This window comes from Balaenoptera acutorostrata, chromosome 7 (assembly GCF_949987535.1).
Source record: "Balaenoptera acutorostrata chromosome 7, mBalAcu1.1, whole genome shotgun sequence".
Classification (NCBI taxonomy): Eukaryota; Metazoa; Chordata; class Mammalia; order Artiodactyla; family Balaenopteridae; genus Balaenoptera; species Balaenoptera acutorostrata.
Genome location: NC_080070.1, coordinates 102,895,308 through 102,918,011, shown reverse-complemented (window position 1 = coordinate 102,918,011; position 22,704 = coordinate 102,895,308). Strand labels below are relative to the sequence as shown.

At 39.1% G+C, this 22,704-nt stretch overlaps 2 protein-coding genes across 3 annotated transcripts in view; one reads left to right on the top strand and one right to left on the bottom strand.

The window, feature by feature from the left end:
* Nucleotides 1-19,480, bottom strand: part of NME8 (NME/NM23 family member 8) — a 35,388-nt gene extending 15,908 nt beyond the window's left edge. The window contains exons 1-9 of the mRNA XM_057549661.1: nt 19,448-19,480; nt 19,311-19,368; nt 19,006-19,112; nt 16,332-16,403; nt 12,640-12,756; nt 6,448-6,514; nt 4,965-5,038; nt 3,402-3,494; nt 2,121-2,308 (exon numbers count right to left, since the gene is read on the bottom strand). Coding sequence (XP_057405644.1) covers nt 2,121-2,308; nt 3,402-3,494; nt 4,965-5,038; nt 6,448-6,514; nt 12,640-12,756; nt 16,332-16,403; nt 19,006-19,112; nt 19,311-19,368; nt 19,448-19,480 — 809 coding nt within the window. The remainder of the gene's footprint in view (nt 1-2,120; nt 2,309-3,401; nt 3,495-4,964; nt 5,039-6,447; nt 6,515-12,639; nt 12,757-16,331; nt 16,404-19,005; nt 19,113-19,310; nt 19,369-19,447) is intronic.
* PNPLA8 (patatin like phospholipase domain containing 8) overlaps nt 1-22,704 on the top strand; it is a 150,722-nt gene that overhangs the window by 23,729 nt on the left and 104,289 nt on the right. The window lies entirely within an intron of this gene.

Genomic DNA, 22,704 nt, shown 5'->3' with positions numbered 1-22,704 from the left:
TCAGCTATACATATACATATATCCCCATATCTCCTCCCTCTTGCGTCTTGTCTTTTATGATACTGATACTTTGAAGACTCCAGGCCAGTTGCTTTGTACAATAGACTCCTCATTTTGGATGGTTTCAAACTATGGAATGGCCCCATAGTTTCCTATTACATTCTGGGTATGATACTTTGGGAATACCACACCAGTATACATCACAATAGGAGGTACACAATGTCAGTTTTTCCCATTATTGGTGATATTAACATGGTCAGAGTGGTATCCCCCAGTTTTCTCCACTGAAAAGCTACAATTTCCACTTTGTAAATAATAAGAAATCTGAAAGGACACTATTTGAAAATGCGTATATTATTCATACAATGGATTTAGCACCCACGGATGATTTTTGTCTGCATCAATTATTATTATATGGTTTTTAATTTAGTTTGTTTTTGATCTTAATCTGGTAATCTCTATATTTGACAGGATAGTTAACCTTCTCGTATTTAGTATAACAGCCATATACCTGACTATATTCCTTCCATCTTACTTTATATCTACTCTTTATTCTACATGAGAGTTTATGTCCTTGATCCTTTAGGTTCTGGATCTACTTTAAAAAATGGCGGGTGGAAGTTTCCAGCACCTGTTAGGCCATGTCTGCAGAAAAAGAGCTGTGAAAACTGATTCCCAGGAAAACATGCTCCCCACCACTTGGTGCTGCCTGCTTGGGCCGATGCTCGGGATAAACACAGGCCAGAGGAAAAGAGGATGTCTATTAAAAGGAAAATACTGCAGACTTTGCAAAATAACATCAACACATCTCATTCCACCCCAATCCCGCCAAGTGCTTAAATTGTTCATCTTATTATGTGCATATTGAACAACTGGAGACAACTGCTTCTAAAAGCTGGATGCAGTAGACACCTAGCTGAATAACAGCACCAACGGAACACTGACTCCTCTTATGCCAGCTGTGTTAATAGTGTTTCACAGAACACTTTTTTTAAAACATGGCTCAAAAATTCTGGTATGAAATCTGGTATCTTTTTGAGCCCAACACTTCCCACCCAAACCTGCTCTCTAACCACTAAGTATCATTTTCCCTTAAAACTCACAGAGTAACTACTACTGTTTACAAAGCCCTTTGTCAGCAGTTGATTTACCCTATGAGTTCTTCTATCCCACTTAAAACTGGGAATTAATGATATTAGGGTCTCCCTGCTACCTAAAAATTATGACATCACTAAGGACCAGCAGATGGACCTACTCAAGAAAAACCACTATAGCTTATTAATAAGACAGCAAGGAAAGTTCCAGAGATGCTGAGCCTAAACATGCGATGGAGATGGGCTACCCAGAAGGGGGAGACACACATCGCGAAGCCTCAGGACTCAGCTACTCTGAACCTGGTCCTGCTTACCCACCTTTCTTTCAGACATGGCTCTGTTAATTCATGGGGTGAGCACTGGAGTTTCTGCATCTTCAGAGGAATAAAAGGTACAAATGGCAAGTGCATAAAACCAACAGTCTGTAAATGACTTATGTTCACTTTTGTATATTTACAAACCGTTAACAAAAATATACAACTGTTTAGTTGTTAGCAATTTCTCACCACTCACTCACTGCCTTGAGTAAAAGGGCAGAGTACTTAGCTGTCTCTATAGGACACAGAGAGGCAGAACTGGCATGTGGAGACAGGAGAGGAGGCTGGTTTGGGAGGGACTAGGCCTGTTCCCGTTCTGCCCCATGAGGCCAGACTGGTGCGCCCAGCATTAGAGAGACAAATGGGAAATTCTTCCCTTTCTAACCCTCTTGACATAAACTTTGAGGGCAACTCCAGCTTTGCTGAATATATAAAATTTTAGACTGGAAGGAATAGTTGTGGCTTCGACATAAAGATGTTTGTCCTTTTTTTTTTTTCTTTTTGGCCATGCGGTACAGCATGTGGGGATCCTAGTTCCCTGACCAGGGATCAAACCTGTGACCCCTGCAGTGGAAGCAAGGAATCTTAACCAGATGGACCACCAGGGAAGTCCCTGAAGATGTTTGTCTTTAGATTTGTGATATTTGGACATTACACTCCATTACCTACTAACACATTGTAAACAATTCGTTTCCTGGTCTGGAGCTACCTTTCCCTCTTCTGCTTCATCCCCAAGGACTTGGCTGTCTCCTGGTGGTCATCCCATGGTTCTTTAGATTCCGTCTCAGAATTAGATTCACTTTCATCCCAGGAAGGCTGTTTTTCCTTTCCTTGCGATACAACTAGAATATAGCTTAGGCCACTTGTCATAAAAGATACAAAATCTTCAAAGTCAGGCTACAAAATAAAATAAAATAAAAATAATATTATTAGGCTCCCAAAATGGATAGAGTACAATGGTGGCCCCTACCCAAGTCAAGGACATCTTCCCCTTCATGATCACTGGGCAAGAGAAAGTTACACACAATCCTCCTGTTAAACACATCTGTGAAGGACAGAAGTTCACAGCTGGCAGGGACTGATCTTAAAAGATAGTCTAATAACTACTCTCAAACTGCAGGATGCTTCCAAATCATCTGGAGGGCTTGCTAAAACACAGATTTCCGGTGTCCAGTCCCAGACTCTATGATTCAGTAGGTTTAGGGTGCCCAGGAATTGGATTTTCTCAGAAGTTCCCAGGTGATGCTTATGTAGCTGGTCCAACCCTTTCCCGGGGCCAAGAGAGACTGTCTGAGTGGTGCGGCTAGTTTATAAAGTGCTGTTCAGTAGAACTTTCTGTGACGACCAACATGTTCTGTGCTCTCCAGCACATGTAACCGCAGGCAGCTGCTGAGCGCTGAAATGCGGCTACTGCCACTGAGACTCCGAATTTTTAACTTTATTTTAATGAATTTAAGTTCAAATGGCCACAGGTATCTAATGGCTACCATGTTGAACAGTGCATTTCTAGAAGCTATGTCTCCTGACGCCCCCAAGCCATTGCATTTTCTAACACAAAGCACTGCCCCCAGGCAAAAGAGAATCTAAAAAATTGCTTGACAGAAAGGATTTACCTTTAGGTAAAGAAAGGATTAAAGCTTTCCTGTGAAGTTTACCACAGGCAGCCTTCAACCTGGGGTAAGAATCTACAGGAAAGGCCTGGATATTCACTTCCTGAGGGCTGATGCAGGGAGTGTTAGAGGACATACCATAAGGAGATCTTCGATCCAACAAAACACAATCAGAGCATCCACTTTTGCCTGGCTGTCTCTATTTCTACTGGAGATTTCTCCATAGTCCGCATCTTTGGATTAACCAGGATATGGACACCAACAGGGACACCTAGAGCTTACTTGGTTGGTCAGACTCATTCGTTTTTCTATAATGAGGATCTTAAACTTATAGGAATCCACTGTATTTGACAACACAGTGGCTTTTTTAACTTTCTTACCTGGTCTGCTCTTCGGCTATAGAAGTACCTAACTTGTTCTTCAGTGAGCAGTTTCTTATCTTCTGCTTCTATGACAAATTCTGCATCGATGATCTTCAATTAGAGAGCATGGTCAGGTCCACATGTGTCGTGGGACCACACAGGTAAAACAAGTCAAGGACATTTGTTTCCTAGGCTTAATGAACCCCCCAGATTTGAATGCACTTCATGGTTGTGCCTCAGCACAATCCATCGGGCACGAGGTTGGAAGAGGCCCCAAAATATGTAAACAAAGAAGGTCCTTTTCATGCCCCCTAGTATTTAAGTTTTCACGGCTTGAACCAGAGACTCCACAATATTTCTATTATTTAAGTGAATTGTCTAAAGATGAAAAAAGAAAAAAAAATCTAACTGAATTCCAAGAAAGATATCATAGTTTTCTGAATCATTCAAAAAGACATACATTTACAGGCACTTCTTAACCATCTATTTTCAAAATTGTTTTCAGTTTCTTCTTTTAAGGCTTTCCTTTGTTAAGTCTGTAACTCGTAATCTAGGATATCTTATTCTGATGGCAACAAAAATATCCAAATTACAGGGAAGGATAGAATTTAAGATGCAGCCATGCTTTATCTTAAAATTTTTAAATTTAATGACAAATTCAGTGTGCATGTCACTCAAGTATAACAATGTATAAAATGGACCCTCTGCTTTATAGTAGTTTAATTGTTGCTGCTTTGGCTGAAGAAAGAATGCATGATGGGAAGTTCATCAAGAGATGCCCAGCCCATCCTGACATGGTTCCCCATGTGACCTCCTCTGTAGCACATGCAACATTCTTACAAATTTCAATACAATTTTGTTGTTTCAGCACAACATCTTTGTTCAGGGGTCAGCAAACCACAGCCCACAGTCAAAACCTGGCCCGCCACCCGTTTTTGGAAACAAAGTTGATTGGAACACAGCCATGCCCATTTGTTTATCTACTGTCTAATGCTGCTCTCTCAATATGATGGCAGAGTTAAACTGCTGTGACAGAGATCACATGCCCCACAAACCTGAAAATAGTTACTGTCTGACTCTTTATAGGGAAAGTCTGCTGACCTTTGGGTTAGAATGCAATTTTGCTCTAAATATTTTTTATTTGGGCTCTAAAAGCAAAACCTTAAATGCTTCCTTATGTTATCATGTATCTAAAAAGGACCATACGTTTGTCACAACACACAGGGAATAAAGCAAGCTGATGTGAGCTTAAACAAGTCTGCACTGCTAACAATAAACACAAAGAAATCTGTTACAATCCAATGCAAGAACTGTAATTTTTATCATTTATATTGGATGCTGGTAGAGCAGAGTTATTTAAATAAAGATGTTGAGTAGGTCTAGCCTTTGTAAGACAAAACATTCAAAGAAGACGAAACATTCAAAACATTCATTCAAATGAACCAGAAGTTCATTATATTCTGTGTTACTCTAAATGGTAAGCTTGTCTCCAAATTGAAAATTAAGGTATTGTTTTTTTGCATTTAATTTAAAAATTAATTTTACAATTAATTTAAACTATTGTTGGGAAATATCACTTACTTTTTCTTTAATTTCTTGAACTTTTCTAGCAATCACAGCATTGGGTTTGATAATGGCAATGCTGTATAGTTGGTCTAGGAAAAAAAATAGAAGAATTTCATTTTCTTGGCACAAACTAGAGAATGAAGGATTTGGCAATTAGAAATGTAAACTACTAATGTCCAGTGAATTTTTGTCCATCAACAGCTTTGTTATTATGGCATTGCAACTACCAAAGAGTTTCTACTTAGAATCAAAGTACAGTTCCTATATTTGCATGCAGGAGAAACATTCACAAGAGTTTGTAGTCAGTAGGCCAAAAAAGAAAGAGTAGGTGGGCACTAGTTTATTTTATTTTATTTTATTCTATTCTATTCTACTCTACTTTTTCTCTTCTATTGCCGCATCACACAGCTTGTGGAATCTTAGTTCCCCAACCAGGGGTTGAACCCGGGCCCTCAGCAGTGAGAGCACAGAGTCCTACTAACCACTGGACCGCCAGGGAATTCCCGGCACTAGTTATTTTAATACAATTCACGTGCATTAGAATCGCACCCATGATCCATCCAGCTCAGCATCACTAGTGACTACAGTTTCGGTGCAAGCAAACATTACAGAACTATGGCTTTACCATCTATGAATTTATCCACATTTATCTACACATTCTGATGATGAGCTTTTAGTGCAGAATAGCTCGCTGAGCAAGCTGTTTGCCTCTGTTTCCTCCAGGGTATGAACACACACTAACATGCCCACTCTGACAATCCAATGAAGGCAGGAAATTGTTCATCTTAAAGTAAACCAGGAGTGTGGGCCATCAAGGAAGAAATTATTTTTACAAGCTTTTGGAAGATGATGAAGCATGAAATAAGAGGAAACTGCTGTCCAGATTACTCACAGGGCACAGGAGCCCCTGATCGAGGGTAGCCTCTGAAAGGCCCCAGGCACAGAGACCAAAGGCAAGGCAAGGGGAGCAGAAAAGATTGCTTTTTTTTTTTTTTTTTTAAATACATGTGCCCTAGAATATCTTTTTTTTTTTTTTTTAATTTATTTATTTATTATTTATTTTTGGCTGTGTTGGGTCTTCGCTTCTGTGCGAGGACTTTCTCCAGTTGTGGCAAGTGGGGGCCACTCTTCATCGCGGTGCGCGGGCCTCTCATTATCGCGGCCTCTCTTGTTGCAGAGCACAGGCTCCAGACGCGCAGACTCAGTAGTTGTGGCTCACGGGCTTAGTTGCTCCGCGGCATGTGGGATCTTCCCAGACCAGGGCTCGAACCCGTGTCCCCTGCACTGGCAGGCGGACTCTCAACCACTGCGCCACCAGGGAAGCCCGAAAAGATTGCTTTTTAAGCTGAATCCAGTATCGCACAAATCATCATTGATCCTACCATTCCCTTATCAATTAACACTGGTGTCATTACCAGCTTTTTGCTGCAAGTGATGCTGTAATGAGCATCCAAGTACACAATTTCCCTCACTATTACTTTAAAGTCAATTTACTTACCAACACTTTCATAGCTTGCTTCCCCTGCATCTTCTGAATCTGAGTCTACAAACACAATTTCATGATACTATGGAAAAGGAATGCAAATAAAACAGTTATATTTTAATACGACAGTGAAAGAGTTTTTAGAAATTGTGTTTTTAATCAGTATTTATAATCCAAGGGATAGAAAGTAAAGTGGAAATGTGCCTGCATTTATCTAACACTACTTTTCCCCAACCGTCCCACTAAAATAAAATTAGGAATAAACAGAGTGGGGAGACAATGAGAAATATCGCATATATGCTATATGGAAAATGCTTAAAAACAAAATGTTTAAAACTTAAGAGCACAAGGAATAAAATAAGAAAGAAGCAGAGATTAACAAGTAAGAAAGCAATAAACACATCATTATTATGTTAAAGATTGAAAGGGCATTTGTAAGCTTCAAGATCCATTCCTGACCATTGCTCTTAGTAAATTAGGAACAGAAAGATACTTCCTTAACTTATGGGGAAAAAAAAGCCTTTCTCAAAACAATAGCCAATTTCCTACTATAGAGTAAAACACTAGGAAGGATGGGGGATTCTTAATTTCTGGAGAAGTCCTGAAAGTGCTTCTGCGATTCTATAAACAACCTGAAAGGTTTATATATTTACATATATACATTTCAGGGGCAAGAGATTTGCAGAATTTCAGATTCTCAATGGAATATAGACCCAAAAATGTTTGGAAATAACTACACTGAAAGCATTCACTCCTATTATAGTCAGGAATAAGATAATTATGCCAGCTATAACTTCAAAGTGACCTGCCTTGTATTTGTTGGACCTGCCCTGACAAACAGGGCAGCCACTAAACACATAATGCTATATTTGAGCACCTGAAATGAGGTTAGTCCAAATTAAGATGGGCTATAAATGAAAAATACACAGCACATTCCAAAGATTTAGTTTGAAAAAATAAATCTGGAATACCTTATTTTTTACATTGAGTACATATTTTTTTAAACATTTTATTGACGTATAGTTGATACACAATGTTGTGTTTAATTTCTGCTGTACATCAAAGTGACTCAGTTATATGTATATATATAATATATATATACATATAACATTATTTTTTCATATTCTTTTCCATTATGGTTTATCATAGGATACTGAGTATAGATCTCTGTGCTATTCAGTGGGACCTTGTTGTGTGTCCATTCTATATATAATACTTTGCATCTGCTAATCCCAAACTCCCAATCCTTCCCTCCCCCATCCCCTGCCTTGGCAACCACAAGTCTGTTCTCTATGTCTGTGAGTCTGTTTTTGTTTCATAGATATGTTCATTTGTGTCATATTTTAGGTTATACATATAAGTGATACCATATGCTATTTGTCTTTCTCTTTCTGACTTATTTCACTTAGTATGAAAATCTCTAGTTGCATCCATGTTGCTGCAAATGGCATTAATTCATTCTTTTTAATGGCTGAGTAGTATTCCATTGTATATATGTACCACATCTTCTTTATTCATTCATCTGTCAATGGACATTTAGGTTGTTTCCATGTCTTGGCTATTGTAAATAGTGCTGCAGTGAACATAGGGGTGCATGTATCTCTTTGAATTATAGTTGTGTCTGGGTATATGCCCAGGAGTGGGAGTGCTGGATCATATGGTAGCTCTTTTTAAGGAGCCTCCATACTGTTTTCCCCAGTGGCTGCACCAATTTACATTCCCACCAACAATGTAGGAGGGCTCCCTTTTCTCCACACCCTCAACAGCATTTATTATTTGTAGATTTTTTTAATGATCACCATTCTGTCCAGTGTGAGGTGGTATCTTATTGTAGTTTTGATTTGCATTTCTCTAGTAATCTAAAAGATGAGCATCTTTTCATGTGCCTGTTAGCCCTCTATATGTCTTATTTGGAGAAATGTCTATTTAGGTCTTCTGCCCATTTTTTGACTGGGTTGTTTGTTTTTTGTTATTAAACTGTAGGAGCTGTTTGTATATTTTGAAAATTAAGCCCTTGCTGGTCACATCATTTTCAAATATTTTCTCCCAGTCCATAGGTTGTCTTTTCGTTTTGTTTATGGTTTCCTTTGTTGTGCAAAAGCTTATAAGTTACATTGAGTACATCTTTAAATGGCAATCTTTTTAATATACTGGATGTAAGAAAAGATGTTTTAAAAATTAATTCCACCTGTTTCTTTTTTATTGTTTTTCAATTGACTAGTAGAATATTATAAATGACGTATGTGGCTCACATCGTGCCTTGTATTTTATTACTATTACTGCGCTAGACAAGGCAATTGATAAGAAAACTAAATAATAGAAGTGTCCAACAAAATGGAGTAATATAAAATAAACATAAGATATTAATAAATTTCTTACATACCCACTATTATTCATTAAAACAGGGTGTCACTCTGCAAGAACAATGAGAATAACAACAATAAAGCCACAGTACAGAGCACACATAGAGAAAGCTGGGTACAGTATAGCAATTAGAAGAATGTGTTTAAAAGTCGTTCTGCCTGACTTCAGATTCTGCTTTTACCTCCTACTAGTTGCCTGTTTCTACAGAAAGGACATAATGTTTTTAAGCCTGTCTTATCGTTCATAAATACTTCATAAGCTTTCTCCAGGTTCATATTCGAGATGACAACATAGGAGGCTCCTGAACTCACTTCCTCCCTCAGACATACCAAACCTACAGCTACTTGTGGAACAGTTCCCTCTGAACGAAATCCAGAAAATAACTGAGTGACTCCTACGCATCAGACAAATGAGAAAAGAACACATACCGAATCGGGTAGGAGAGGCTGAGTCACAATCTCGCCATAAACTCCATCCCAGGCACAGCAACATACAATTGGGAGGGAACTCACAACTCCCAGCATCTCCCTGAGGACTGAAGGGCTTGAACCCAACATCTAGTGACCCCAGTTTTAAGACTTCCAACTGAGAGATGGGGCCCCCAAATGCCTGGCTGTAAAAGCCCTGGGGCTTGCATCCAGACTATAGTAAACTGAGCTCTTAACAGGCTTGGCTTGTGCTGGACTCCCTGTGGCTGTCCCCCCAGGGCTCAATGCAGGGGCCTATTTGGAAATCTGATAGGCTATAGCCTGAGGGTCAGGCTTCTAATTTAACACAGGTCTAGGGGCTCACAGCAATCCTTTCCAGAGACCGGGGAAGCCAGCAGGGGCCATCTTCATGCTCTCCCTCTGCCCCGCTCCAGGTCACTAGTGTCTTTGTGAAGATAGCCTATGTGCACATCTGGTACCCTGGCTTTTGTGGCTGTTACTCCAAGGACACAGCACTTGATAGCCCGGCTCTGGCAGCCAGTAGGGCTGGTGTCCCTGGATTCAGTAGAACCAGCAATGGATAAACCATCCAGACAGAAAATCAGTAAGGAAACATTGGACATGTTAGACTAGATGGATTAAACAGATATATCCCGAACATTCTATCCAAAAGCAGCAGAATACACATTCTTCTCAAGCACACACGGAACGTTCTCCAGGACAGATCATATGTTAGGCCACAAAACATTTAAGTAGATTGAAATCATATCAAGCATCTTTTCTAACCACAATGGTCTGAAACTAGAAATCAATTAAAAGAAGACAACTGGAAAATTCACAAATATGTGGAGATTAAATAACATGCTACTGAGCAACCAATGGGTCAAATTAGAAATCAAAAGAGACATAAAAAAAATCTAGAGATGAATGAAAATGGAATTATAGCATACCTAAACTTATGGGATGTAACAAAAGTGTTCTAAGAGTGACGTTCATAGCCTATATTAAGAAAAGAGAAGGATCTCAAATAAACAACCTAACTTTACACTTTAAGACACTAGAAAAAAACAACAAAAAAAAATGAAGCCAAAGTCAGCAGATGAAGGAAATAAAGATCAGAGCAGAAATAAATAAAATAGAGACTAAAAAGACAATAGAAAAAAAATCAATGAAACTAAGAGCTGGTTTTTGAAAAAATAAAACAGACCTTTAGCTAGACTGTGAGAAAAAAAATAAAGAAGACTCAAATAAATAAAATTGGAAATGAAAGAGGAGACATTATAACTGATACCACAGAAACACAAAGGATCTTAAGAGACTATTATGACCAGCTATGAAATCACTCTCTCAAAAAGTTATCTGCCCTCCCATGTTTGTTGCACCATTATTTACAGTAGCCAAGATATGGAAACAATCTAAGTGTCCATTGATGGATGAATGGATAAATATATGATATATATATACATGATGAAATACTATTCATCCATAAAAAAGGAGGAAATCTTGCCATTTGTGACAACATGGATGGAGCTTGAGGGCATTAATGTTACGTGAAATAAGTCAGAGAAAGATAAATACTGTATAATCTGTCTTATATGTGGAATCTGGAAAAAATGAACTCATAGGCACAGAGAACAGAATGGTAGTTGCCAGAGATGGAGGGTGATGAGTAGGAGAATTGGGTGAAGGAGGTCAAAAGGTACAACTTCCAGTTATAAGATAAATAAGTTCTGGTGACTATAGTAATAACATGTATATTTTGGAAGTTGCTAAAAGAGTAGATCTTAAAATTTATTATGAAAAAAATTTTCAGAAGAAAATTAACTATGTGACATGAAATGTTAACTAAGTGTAGTAATCATTTCCCAGTATACACATATATCAAATCATTATGTTGTATACCTTAAATTAATAAAATGTTGGTTGTCAATGATATCAATAAAAGTGGGATGTAAAAGATTAAATGAGGATATCTTTCTGAAAATCTTAGCAAACAGTAAGTCCACAATAATTCCTAGTTACTATAATTTTCAAAAAGATGTAGGGGGAGTGGGAAGAGGGAGGGAGGAAGGGAGACAGAGAGAAAGGAAAGGCGAAGATTCCCTGAAAAACAAGAAAACCTGAACATGTAAAGAAAAATGTCCTTGGGTGAGAAAAATCACTATTGTAAATGTAAATTCCCCATATTTGTCATTTGTCAGTTTTCCATCAAAATGTTCATTTTTTTTCCTTAATGCTTTTAAAGTACTTTGTACACACTATGGATATTAGCATGTTGATACACAGTGCAAGCTTTTCTCCAAGTTTGCTGCTTTCCTTTTACATTTTATTCAAACTTTTAAATAATCAAATCTATCAATTTTTTTTTTTGATATCTCTGCTTTATACTATACTTACGAGGCCTTTCTCAACCTATGACAAGATAAATGTTTTCCAATATTTTCTTCTAATACTTTTATGCTTTGTTTCAACATATTCAGCTCTTTAATTCATCTGAAATTTGTTTATGTATATGAGGAAATAATATAAATTTCTTATACAAATAGTTAACCCAATATTACTAAGTTTGTTTTGTGAGTTTTTTATCCTTTCCTGATTTAAACTGATGCTTTTTTATAGTAAATACTTAATACAAGTTTGAGCCTATACCTTCTCATTATTTCTATTTTTCAGTATTTCTCAGCTAGTCTCTATTTTTTGTTTCTTTTGTTTCTTGTTTTTGTTGTTAGTTGTTTTGTGTGCATGTGTGTGTGTTTAAATAACACCAATCACTCCTATTTATCTGCCTATATTTCTGATCACTTTCCTATATGGCTTACTTTCTTATGCTATTATGTTCATATCTCCATATGCTTTATGGTTCCTTTCTTAATTTTAAAATATTTTATTATTACACAGGTAATACATTTCACACACATAGGATCTTATTCTAAGCATCCTATTAAAGTATAATACTCTTATTTTTCATTTGTCAGTCTATCTTGGCCCTCTTTCCATATCAATAAACAGAGCTAGAAGATACTAAATAATATTCCACTGTATGAATCTGTATAATTTATGACATAAATTACAGACATTTATGTCATCTATTCACTGTTGCTAGGCATTTAGGTTGATTCCAAATTTTTAATAACATAGACAACACTGAAATAAACATCATTTTCTATATTTGTTTCATTATCTTCTTAAGGAAAATTATTGGAGTGTAATTGCTTGGTCAAAGGATACATGTATTTTTTAAGGCCTTTGATTCGTATTGCCAAAATACTTCCCAAAAAAGGTTGCACCATTTAGACACCTAGATAGCTATAAAACTAGGGGAAATGCTTTAGGAAAACAAAAAAAAAAAGACGTAATGCATCTTTTTTTAAAACTAATTTTAAAAAATAAAATTGTCAGTAATCCAAAGTATTACCTGAGGGCGAACCATTTCACCTGCTGCAATTTTCCTCTCCTCATTGATCAAGGTAATAATTTTTTGACTCACAAGTGGTGCATTTGCACCCTTGATTTTTGCAACAATTTTGCCATTCTATAAGGGGAAACAAAAGCAGGAAGGAAACTCATTTTCAGTATAGGTCAAGAACTAACACTTCAACTGGACTAAGTCACCCCACCCTGACCCACCAATCCCTTTTTAGCTACTGTAATTAGTCATTTTAAAATAAGTATTAGTGATATAAAAGTATGTCCATTTGGTAAATCCAGCTCTTTGAGTTCTACCTCTAATTTATCTGTCCTCCTACAACCAAAGACAGGCCATCGCGGCATTAAATTTTAATGGTTCTGTACAGGCCTCCCAACACTACTCGCCCTAATTATTTTTGATACTATTTCCCTTTGTCTGTCTTTCAACACATATTTACTAAACACCAGTTTACTAGCATTGTATCAGGCGTGATGGTATGGAATAATAGTCCTGGTACCTAATGTAATTAAATTACCAAAAAAAAAAAAAACACCCCACAAACACATTTGAGATAACAACCATGAGAGGTACCACCAAGAGAGGTACAAAGAGCTGGGAGCATCTATAAGAATTTGTTCTGATCAAGAACATTAGCAAAGGTACTTTGTCAATATCAGGAATTTAAAATGTGAAGGATAGGTTAAGAAATAAAAAGGAGAAGAAAGGGCATTCTAGGCAAAAGGAACAGAGCCACAAGCGTCCTACGGCTGGAAGGGAATGTGGCAAATAAGAAGGCCAGTGGAGAAAGTGAGGGGATACCTGGTATGAGACGAAGCCCAACAGCTAGGGGGAGCCAGACCGTGCAGAGCCTCATGGGTCATGGGCGGATGCTGCCTTTATCCTAAGTGCAGTGGGAAGCCTTTGGAATGTTTAAACACAGGCAGGGATCACAATTAGAACTGCTAAAGGTCTGTGTAAAGATCATCTTACCTATCATATGGAGAAAGGGTTAGAGGTGGAGCGGGAGAAGCTGTTTGTATACAAATCAGAAGCTATTCTAGAGGTAAAGATGGGAGAGCTGGTTGCTCAGTCTACGGCAGTGCCGTTGGAGATGGAAAGAATGGAAAGAAGCAGACGAGTGTGAGAAAGACTTGGGTAGTGAAATTAACAGGACCAAGGTCTGGTGTGGATGAGGTGTGATGTGGATGGTGTGGATGGGGTGTGACGTAAGGAGAAGTCACTACGATGACTTTTCTGTTTCTGACTTGAGAAACTGAGTAAGTTGAGATGTTGTTCACCAAATGAGGCCACACTAGAAAATAACGTTTCCAATGGGAGTGGGGAGGGCGAGGAGTCCGCTGTTGGACCAGTTCATTGTGAGATGCCCTTGAGACACCAGAGGAGAGATCAAGGGCCCAGTTGGATACACAGGTCTGGTGCTCAAAGTATAGGATTCAGCTGAAGACATGAACTTGAGTTATTGATCTATGAGGTGATGATTGAAACTGTGTGTGGAAGAAGTTCTCTAAGGAGAGTATATAGCATGATAAAGTCGATATGTAATGGCTGCATGAAGAAAGGTGAACCTGCAAAGGAGAAAGGGGGAGGGGGAGTAGCATCTAGGAAGCAAAAGGAAAACCAAGTCACAAAAGCCAAAAGAAGAAAATGTTCCGAAAAGGAGGGCATGGTCACCACATTTACTACATTTGAGAGGTACAAAACGATGAGGACCTAAAAGCATTCATTATATTTAGCAACAGGCTGGTCACTGGATACATTAGCAACAGCCAATTTGGTGGAATAATCAGAAAGAAGTTAGATTGAATGGGTTGAAGAATTAATGGGATGAGAAGAACTGGAGTGAAAATAAATATAGAAACTCTTCTGAGCGGTTTAGCTGTGAGGTAAAGCATAGAGGTGAGTGGTAGCTGGAGAGGGACATGGTATGGAAAAGAGGTATTATTTCTTTTCATTGGAAAGATTTAATCATATTCAAAGGCCAATAAGAAGACTCCAGTTGAGAAAGGTTTGAATGAAACCTGACACTCTATTTACCATTTCCCACTAAAAGGAACCTCCAAGAGCTTTCTAATATCCATTGAAAAAGTCCTTCCTGCTGAGACGCTGGAATGAATTTGCTGTCAGCTAAGAATGCTGCCCACTGCAGAGGTGGTTTTGTGGTCACAGATTGAGATTCTTTTTTTTTTTTTAATTTTTAATTTTTATACAATGTTTCAAGGTTACTCTCCATTTGCAGTTATTATAAAATATTGACTAAATTCCCCATGGAGATTCTTAAATTAGAACATGGAGCAACGGGTGATAACAAAGTCTGAGGCGTGACTGGAGGAGGTGCGTTGGAAATTTCATTGACAGTTAGGAGGTGAAGAATCAAGAGGCCAGGATGTTGAAGTCCCAGAGTGATGGTAGCACGTGGGTTTGAAAGGAGGATTTTGGGCCACATGCCAAAGTCTTCAGGGTGGGCATGGGTCTACTGCTCAGACCTGACTCACTCAGCAGGTGATGGCCGCCCCAGAGCTGCAGACTCTACCTGGTGGCCACCTGCCCAGCCTCTCCTCCTCAGTCCCAGGCTCCCACCTGCTGCTGCTACTAAAGCCTCCTCGTTGTCCCATTAGCCCCCCAAGCCCATTTCTGCCTCGTGCAGTTACCTAAACTCCATCTAGGCCAGGGGTCAGCAAACGATGACCCAATACAGAGAGAGTATTTCTGCAAAGCTGAAATACTTACTATCTGGCCCGTTACAAATAAGCTGGCTGACCCCTCACGTAAATCATCAAATCCTTCCTAGCCAATTCCTAGCCAACTGACAGCAAGACCTACAGTGTAATTTTTTAAATTCAATTAACACAGTCATTCACCTTCCAGAAATAGCTGTAAGATTATTGTTTAACAAAAGCAAAACTTATATCTGAGAAGTGTTTTTTTAATAATTATTTATAATATCAAAAAATGCCTTTTCAACAGCAAGAGAACAGTCCAAACCCTCTCTGGGAGGTGTTTCCTTACTATCCCAATTCTTTAGCTGTGTAGCAGCTATGCTGTGTATCACACAAGTTAGCACTTACCCAGATATTCTTCTTTTAGAAAACAGCACTTATAAGGTTTTTCTGATTATTAAAGTTGTGTTTATCTTGGAATATTTGGAAAATATTGAAAAGTATAAGAAGAAAATTTAAATTACGCATCCTTTCCCCATACATAGAAAACTACTATTAACATTTTGGTGAATACACTGCCTCCCTTCTTTCTATGCATTTGTAAATACAGAGATAAAAGCAATATACATTACAAGATAGTGATCATACAAATATTTCCTCGTATTGGTATACATGAATATTTATAACCAATTCTCTTCCACTGGGTACCCAAGACATTTTCAATTTTTCACTCCTGTAAGTAATAATTCATCATACAAGTCTCTGATATTTCCCTAGGAAAGGTAAATACCATTTTATTTTTCTTTTCCCTGATCAACTAAATGGTAGTCTAATCTTCTCAATCCGTTATGAGTTCCTACAGGTCAAGTTATAAATATTTTAATTGACAAGCATATTTAAGGCAAAAAATGCCTACAGTTACTATCATCAGAAAACGGTTCCAGTAATTGTACAATGTTACTTGCTCTTTAGCTGTAAATTGGAATCTGATAATACACTTGAGATGACAAATATACTTACAACACTAAAGAGAAAAACAGGTTCACATTTATCTCTAAATGGCTGCAAAGTCACAATGCTGTCAGCTTCCGCCTGAAAAAGATTATTTCATATAATAATAAAGGACACTACACTCAAGTCATTTGATGTCCTGTATTCAAAAAATGCAGAGATACTTTTTTTTATGTTTACTACAACATTTTCTGAGTATGTTATAGCTGTTTTTAGAATCAAATTACACATTCTGGCAGTTCAGACCCTGCATCATTTGGCTTCAACCTTACTTCTCACTGTTCATCTTTACCCAACCTGCAGCTAAACTCATCTCCTGTGGTCTGCGTTACACCACCTGCACTTTCCCCCTTGTTACCTGCTCCTGCCCTTCCTTTTCCAACCCAGCTTGAGTGTTCCTCCAAGAACTCTGCCTTGACCCTCCTGCTGCAAATCATCTCCCCTCCACATAGCACTTCACTACCCTTCTCTCCGGGCACCTATAGTTCCTTTCTATATTGTACTACCATTTTATGGACCTAGCTCATCTCTGTTTGGAGAGCTGCATGTACAGAGATATGATGTTTTATACTCACCCTCGCATGTCTCCCCCCCCACCTTATCAGGCAGAGGGCCATGCATGAAAAGGAGCTTCCTAAATGTTTCTTGAATAAACTGGTTGTCAGATTTCAAAGTCTTTGATTTTAAAGTTTTCTCACAAATTTCAAGTTGTCCTAAATTGATTACCAACAACTATATATTAAATAATAGTATGTTCCTGCATATTAACATAATATCCCTTGGGCCAGCTGTCAGGATACGTTATGTTGTAGGGTCTTCTACATAAGAGTTGTTTTTTGGAACCTAAGGCGATTGTTTTCAAACAGGGATTTCTAGAGGTTCCTCAACCATGGCCAAGGATGGTGAGGGTGGAACCGAGCCAAGGTCCCTCAGCCCTGTGTCAGCCAGCCAGAGGGGCTGTGTTGTAATCTTTTTTTGGCATATTGAATTCTACATCATTCTCTTTCTTTCTTTCTTTTCTCTCTCTCTCTTTCTTTTTAAAAAAGTAGGCTCTATTGTTGAAAGGAACTAATCTATAATATTAAAAGACAGTAGCCAAGATTACATTTAAAAGTAGTCTATCCATCATCATTGCAATTTTTATATTATAATAAAGTATTAACAATTAAAGCATTTGGTAATAATATTCCTTAAAAACTATAATATAAAACATTTACTGAATTTTTATATGTATAGGCACAATGTTAGGACAAGTCTTCAAGTCTTTTAAAGGAGCACATAATAGAAAAAATTTTGTACTGACCATTCAGCTTAGGGTGATTTCAATAGGTAATGAACCTCATAGGTTTCAATTTTGGACTTAAGTTTACAAGTTCAGAAAGGATCCCTTTCCCTGATAAACTGCAGGAAAAAAAAGTATCCAGCAGAGGGCGCCCCTCCATTGCGCCCAACAGAGGTTTGGAGACTTTAAAAAATTTTTTTCACTGTGGATGAGCTGGTCATAGCAGAAAAATAGTATCGATCTATGTGAATGTACTACAGTTGGATGTGCTCAAACAGAAGAGGAACAAAATTTTTTGCTGTTAATTTCAACAGATGGTAGCATTATGAATAGGACATATTTTGGAAAGATTTTATAGCACTTCCCAGTGGTATAGACATAGTGACGAAATGAACTGGTCTGGACGTGTTGCTGTCCAAGAGAACTAGAATGTGAGTCACATATATACTTTTAAATTCTCTAGTAGCCACATTTAAAAACTAAAAAAGAAACAGGTGAAAATAATCTAATAATATACTTTACTTAATCCAATATATCCCAAAATGATCATTTTAACATGTAATCGATGTAAGAAATTACTGAGATATTTCACATTCTTTTTCCATATGAAGGACTCAAAATCTAGTGTGTATTTTACATTTAGAGTACATCTCAATTTGTGGGCCAAATTTTAATCATAAACAATTGGTCTCTAATTAGGTTTCATAAAGTTTACAGTAAAAGAGGTAGATTCACATATCCAAGTTGTCCCAAATAATTTTAAAAGTTTTACAATAACCGAATGGAGTATCTGTTTTTTTACATAAATTTAAATTAATTAAAATTAAAAATTCAGTTCATCAATTACACTAGCCACAGTTTGAGTGCTCAAAAGCCATTTATGCCTAATGGTTATCATATTAGACAACAAAGCTCTAAGCAGTTGATAATCTGACATGGATAAATTGAATAATCAATACATTGGGGTCTAATGAGTTTGGCTGTAATATTTTAATCCGTTGTCACATTTGGGAGGCAAATAAGGGAGGGTAAAATTGCTACCATTTTACAATTAACTGGGTAAATGACCAGAGTCCTACCCAATGCTTTCCAGTAAAAGGCATTTACAGCCCTTATTCTGAACACACACCACATGGTCAAGTGAAAAGAAGTATGGCAATAGACAGATAACCATTTTTATGTTTTTCTAACGTTCACAACCATGGTAAATAACCTCAGTATTATAGGAATGGGCTAAAAATTACATTCGTTCTCAGATCCAGTAGAACTAAATATAGAGTAAAACTGCTAACTAAACACTGTCCATTTTGAAGAGTTGACAGATTGTTTGAATTAAGACAATCCTTAAAGAGACTATAAAGTAACGAGAAAATAATAGTTTAATGGAAATGAAAGCCTTACTACAGCAAAATGCAGAATTTCATCTTCGTTCAGCTCATTTTTCAATTTTCTGAATAAGGTTTGCATTGCTTTGCAAGGTCCACACCAGGCTTGGTAAACATCGATCACTAGAAGATGATAATATTTGTGAAAGAACAGAGTCAAAGAGTCTAGAGTAGCAGCTTATCCCAATCTCTGGGGCAGGGGCAGGGTAAAAACACAGCAGCTTTTTATTCTGGGAAGCGGGGAGTGGTGCTCCATGTTGGCGTGCCTGGAGGTGCCCTGGATCCAACTGCGGATGGCGAACACCTGCGGAGCCCCAGTACCTGTTAGGCCTTTGTTCTGCAGCATCTCCTCCCACAGGCTTTGATTATTGATGGCCGCCTGCAAAAAGGAAGGCGCTGTCAAAAGGTCTTCAAGGGCCAACGCACCAAGTAAAGACTTGTTGATGTGGCATGCCCACCTGTAACTGGATTTCTCGCTTTTTGCTTGCCATGTATCCACTATCACATGAAAGAGGGAAGAAAAATAGAAAACATGTAAAAGGAAATTTAAATAATGTTCTTAATTTCTTTATTCATTCAAGCCGCATCTTACGCAGTGCAGAAGTTTTCCTTCAGCAATATTGGATTATGCACTTTCCCCTCTTCTGGAGAGAGAGAAGCCAGGGTCTCTGAAGAACTCTTCAGGCTGGGCGCTGTGCCAAATGCTTGCAGCAGCCGTAGTATCTTTCTCTCCCAGTAATTCTGAAGCAAAATGAGACATAAAAGAAGCAGACTCACAAATATCGAGAACAAACTAGTGGTTACCAGAATAGGAGGTACAAACTATCGGGTGTATGACAGGCTCCAGGATGTACTGTATAATACGGGGAATATAGCCAATATTTTTTAATAACTGTAAATAGAAAGTAACCTTTAAAAATTGTATAAAAAATGAACATTATTTTTTAATTTATTTATTTTATTATTATTATTTTTAAGCTGGTGGTTTTTTGGTTTTTTAAATATTTATTTATTTATTTATTTTTGGCTGTGTTGGGTCTTCGTTTCTGTGCGAGGGCTTTCTCTAGTTGCGGCAAGTGGGGGCCACTCTTCATCGCGGTGCACAGGCCCCTCACTGTCACGGCCTCTCGTGTTGCGGAGCACAAGCTCCAGACGCGCAGGCTCAGTAGTTGTGGCTCACGGGCCTAGTTGCTCCGCGGCATGTGGGATCTTCCCAGACCAGGGCTCGAACCCGTGTCCCCTGCATTGGCAGGCAGATTCTCAACCACTGCGCCACCAGGGAAGCCCAAAAATGAACATTTTTTTTAAAAAAGGTGTTCGTAAGATGAGCAACCAGTTGCGTGTTTTGCAAAACTATGGCCAGCTCAGTAATGCACCCACTGTCCTTCACTCTAGATTTCCTGGGACTGAACCGGCAATAAAGCATTAGCTTCGAAAAAAAAAAAGAACCGTTAGGAGTCACAGTTTCTTAGAGTTTTGCTTGTTTGCCTGCGGTATACTGGAGTGTTCTCTCTGTGTGCACACATGTTAATTGTCTATGAACGCGCTCACGGATCTTTCTTGGGTCCACGCCAAGGAGATTTAATTTTTAGAACAAGGCCACTAGTGTGCTCTGGGCCAAGACGTAAACTTTCCGCAGTTGTTAAATCAGTGAGGCCCAAACGCCCTATTCACGGGGGTCAGGGTCATTTATCTGCGGGTCTGACTGCGTGTGTGACAGCGGACACTAGTGTGAAACAAAGGAGTGACCACAAACAAGACTACATCCAGCAACGGCTGTGGGTTCCTCCTCTAGTTGCTAGATTGGGGTGTTTCAAGAACACGAACTAAAGGGGGATGTAAATCACCTCCCTTACCGAGGCCTGAGTTTCAGCGGGGTGAGTTCAGCCAAGTCCAAGTCCCTGGGGCGCGACCGGGGCTGGGGGAGGGGGGGGGAGGAGAGGGGGCGCCGGGCTCCCAGGCCGCCTCTGCCCCGGCTGGTCCCAATGAAGGACCAGGCAGAGGATGGATACCAGGATGGGCCGGGAAGCGGAGGGCGCCAACGTTTCCTTCCACCCATCCGGCTGCCCGCGAGCCCTGTGCCCCCCACCCGAGGACCGCGACTCCAGCGCGCAGACCTGGGCAGCGGTTACAGAGCAGTTGGCCCCGAAGTTCGTCCCCTTCCTGCTGCCCCCTCCCGTCTGGGCGCCCCCAGCCTCTCCCCTCCGCCTCCAGCGTGCGCTCGCTCGCGCGGATTCCGTCGTGTCTCTGCCACGGCCGCTCACCACGTACAGGCTGAAACCTGTGTGCCTCGGCTTGGAGCGGAGGGCTCGCCAAGGTCCAGCCCAGCCGGTCTCTCCAAATCCTCCTGCGCCTACCTCTGCTCTTCTTTTTAAAAAAATCATTTAGAAATCAAGTTAGACTTACAAGAAAATTGCAAAAGTAGTATCCCGAGCTACCATACCCTCTCCCCTTAGCTTGGCATCTTTCATAATTATGGTATAATTATTGAAACCAGGAAGCTAACGTTGATAAAGTGTTAACTACACTATAGACCTCGTACAAATCTTTTCCGTTTTCCTAAGAATGAACTTTTCTTGGTCCGGGATTCCATCCTGAGTCCCACATTACCTTTAGTTGTCCTCTCCTTGCACTTCTCCAACCTGGGGCAGTTCTTCTGGACCATCTTTCTTTGTCTTGTAAAACCTTGGTGTGTGTGCGCGTCTGTGTGTGTGTTTTACTTTATTATGTCATTTGCAGAATTTATATCAGGAAATTTTAAAAGTAACTTTAAAAAACATACTCTCCTTTTCATGACATGTAAATTCTATCATTTATGCTTACCTTAACATTTTTCAGCTTACTTTGTTTTCTCTTATTCTTAGGATACAAGTCTACCCAGTGCACTGGGTCAGCTGACTGTTCTTCATGGTGATTTTTTTTTTTTTTTTTTTTTTGGTGTTTGTGACTTTTCCTGTGAGTTAATTTTTAGCAAGGATTGCTTTTTTAAAAATTTTATTCAAGTATACTCGATTTACAATGTTTTGTTAATTTCTGCTGTATAGCAAAGTGATTCAGTTATCATATATATATGTATTCTTTTTCATATTCTTTTCTGTTTTTAAATTTATTTTATTTATTTATTTTTGGCTGTGTTGGGTCTTTTCTGCTCCACGTGTGCTTTCTCTAGTGGCGAGCGGGGGCTACCCTTCGTTGCAGTGCGCAGGCTTCTCATTGCAGTGGCTTCTCTTGTTGCAGAGCGCGGGCTCTAGGGTGCGGGCTTCAGTAGTTGCGGCACGCGGGCTCAGTAGTTGTGGCTCGCGGGCTCTAGAGCTCAGGCTCAGTAGTCGTGGTGCACGGGCTTAGTTGCTCCGCGGCATGTGGGATCTTCCCGGACCAGGGCTCGAACCCATGTCCCCTGCATCGGCAGGCAGATTCTTAACCATTGCGCCACCAGAGAAGTCCTTCATATTCTTTTCCATTATGGTTTATCACAGGATATTGAATATAGTTCCCTGTGCTATACAGCAGGACCTTGTTGTTTATCCATTCTGTATATAACAGTTTGCATCCAGCAGGGATTGCTTTTAGTATGAGCCCCTGTGACAGGACTGTGGAAGTATAGCTATATAATGATGTCCCATGTACCTTTGCCTGGCCCATCAATATTTAGACCACCAGACGATATGTATGTTAATTTCTCAGCTTAGATTTCCTATTTCCCTTAGCAGAAAAT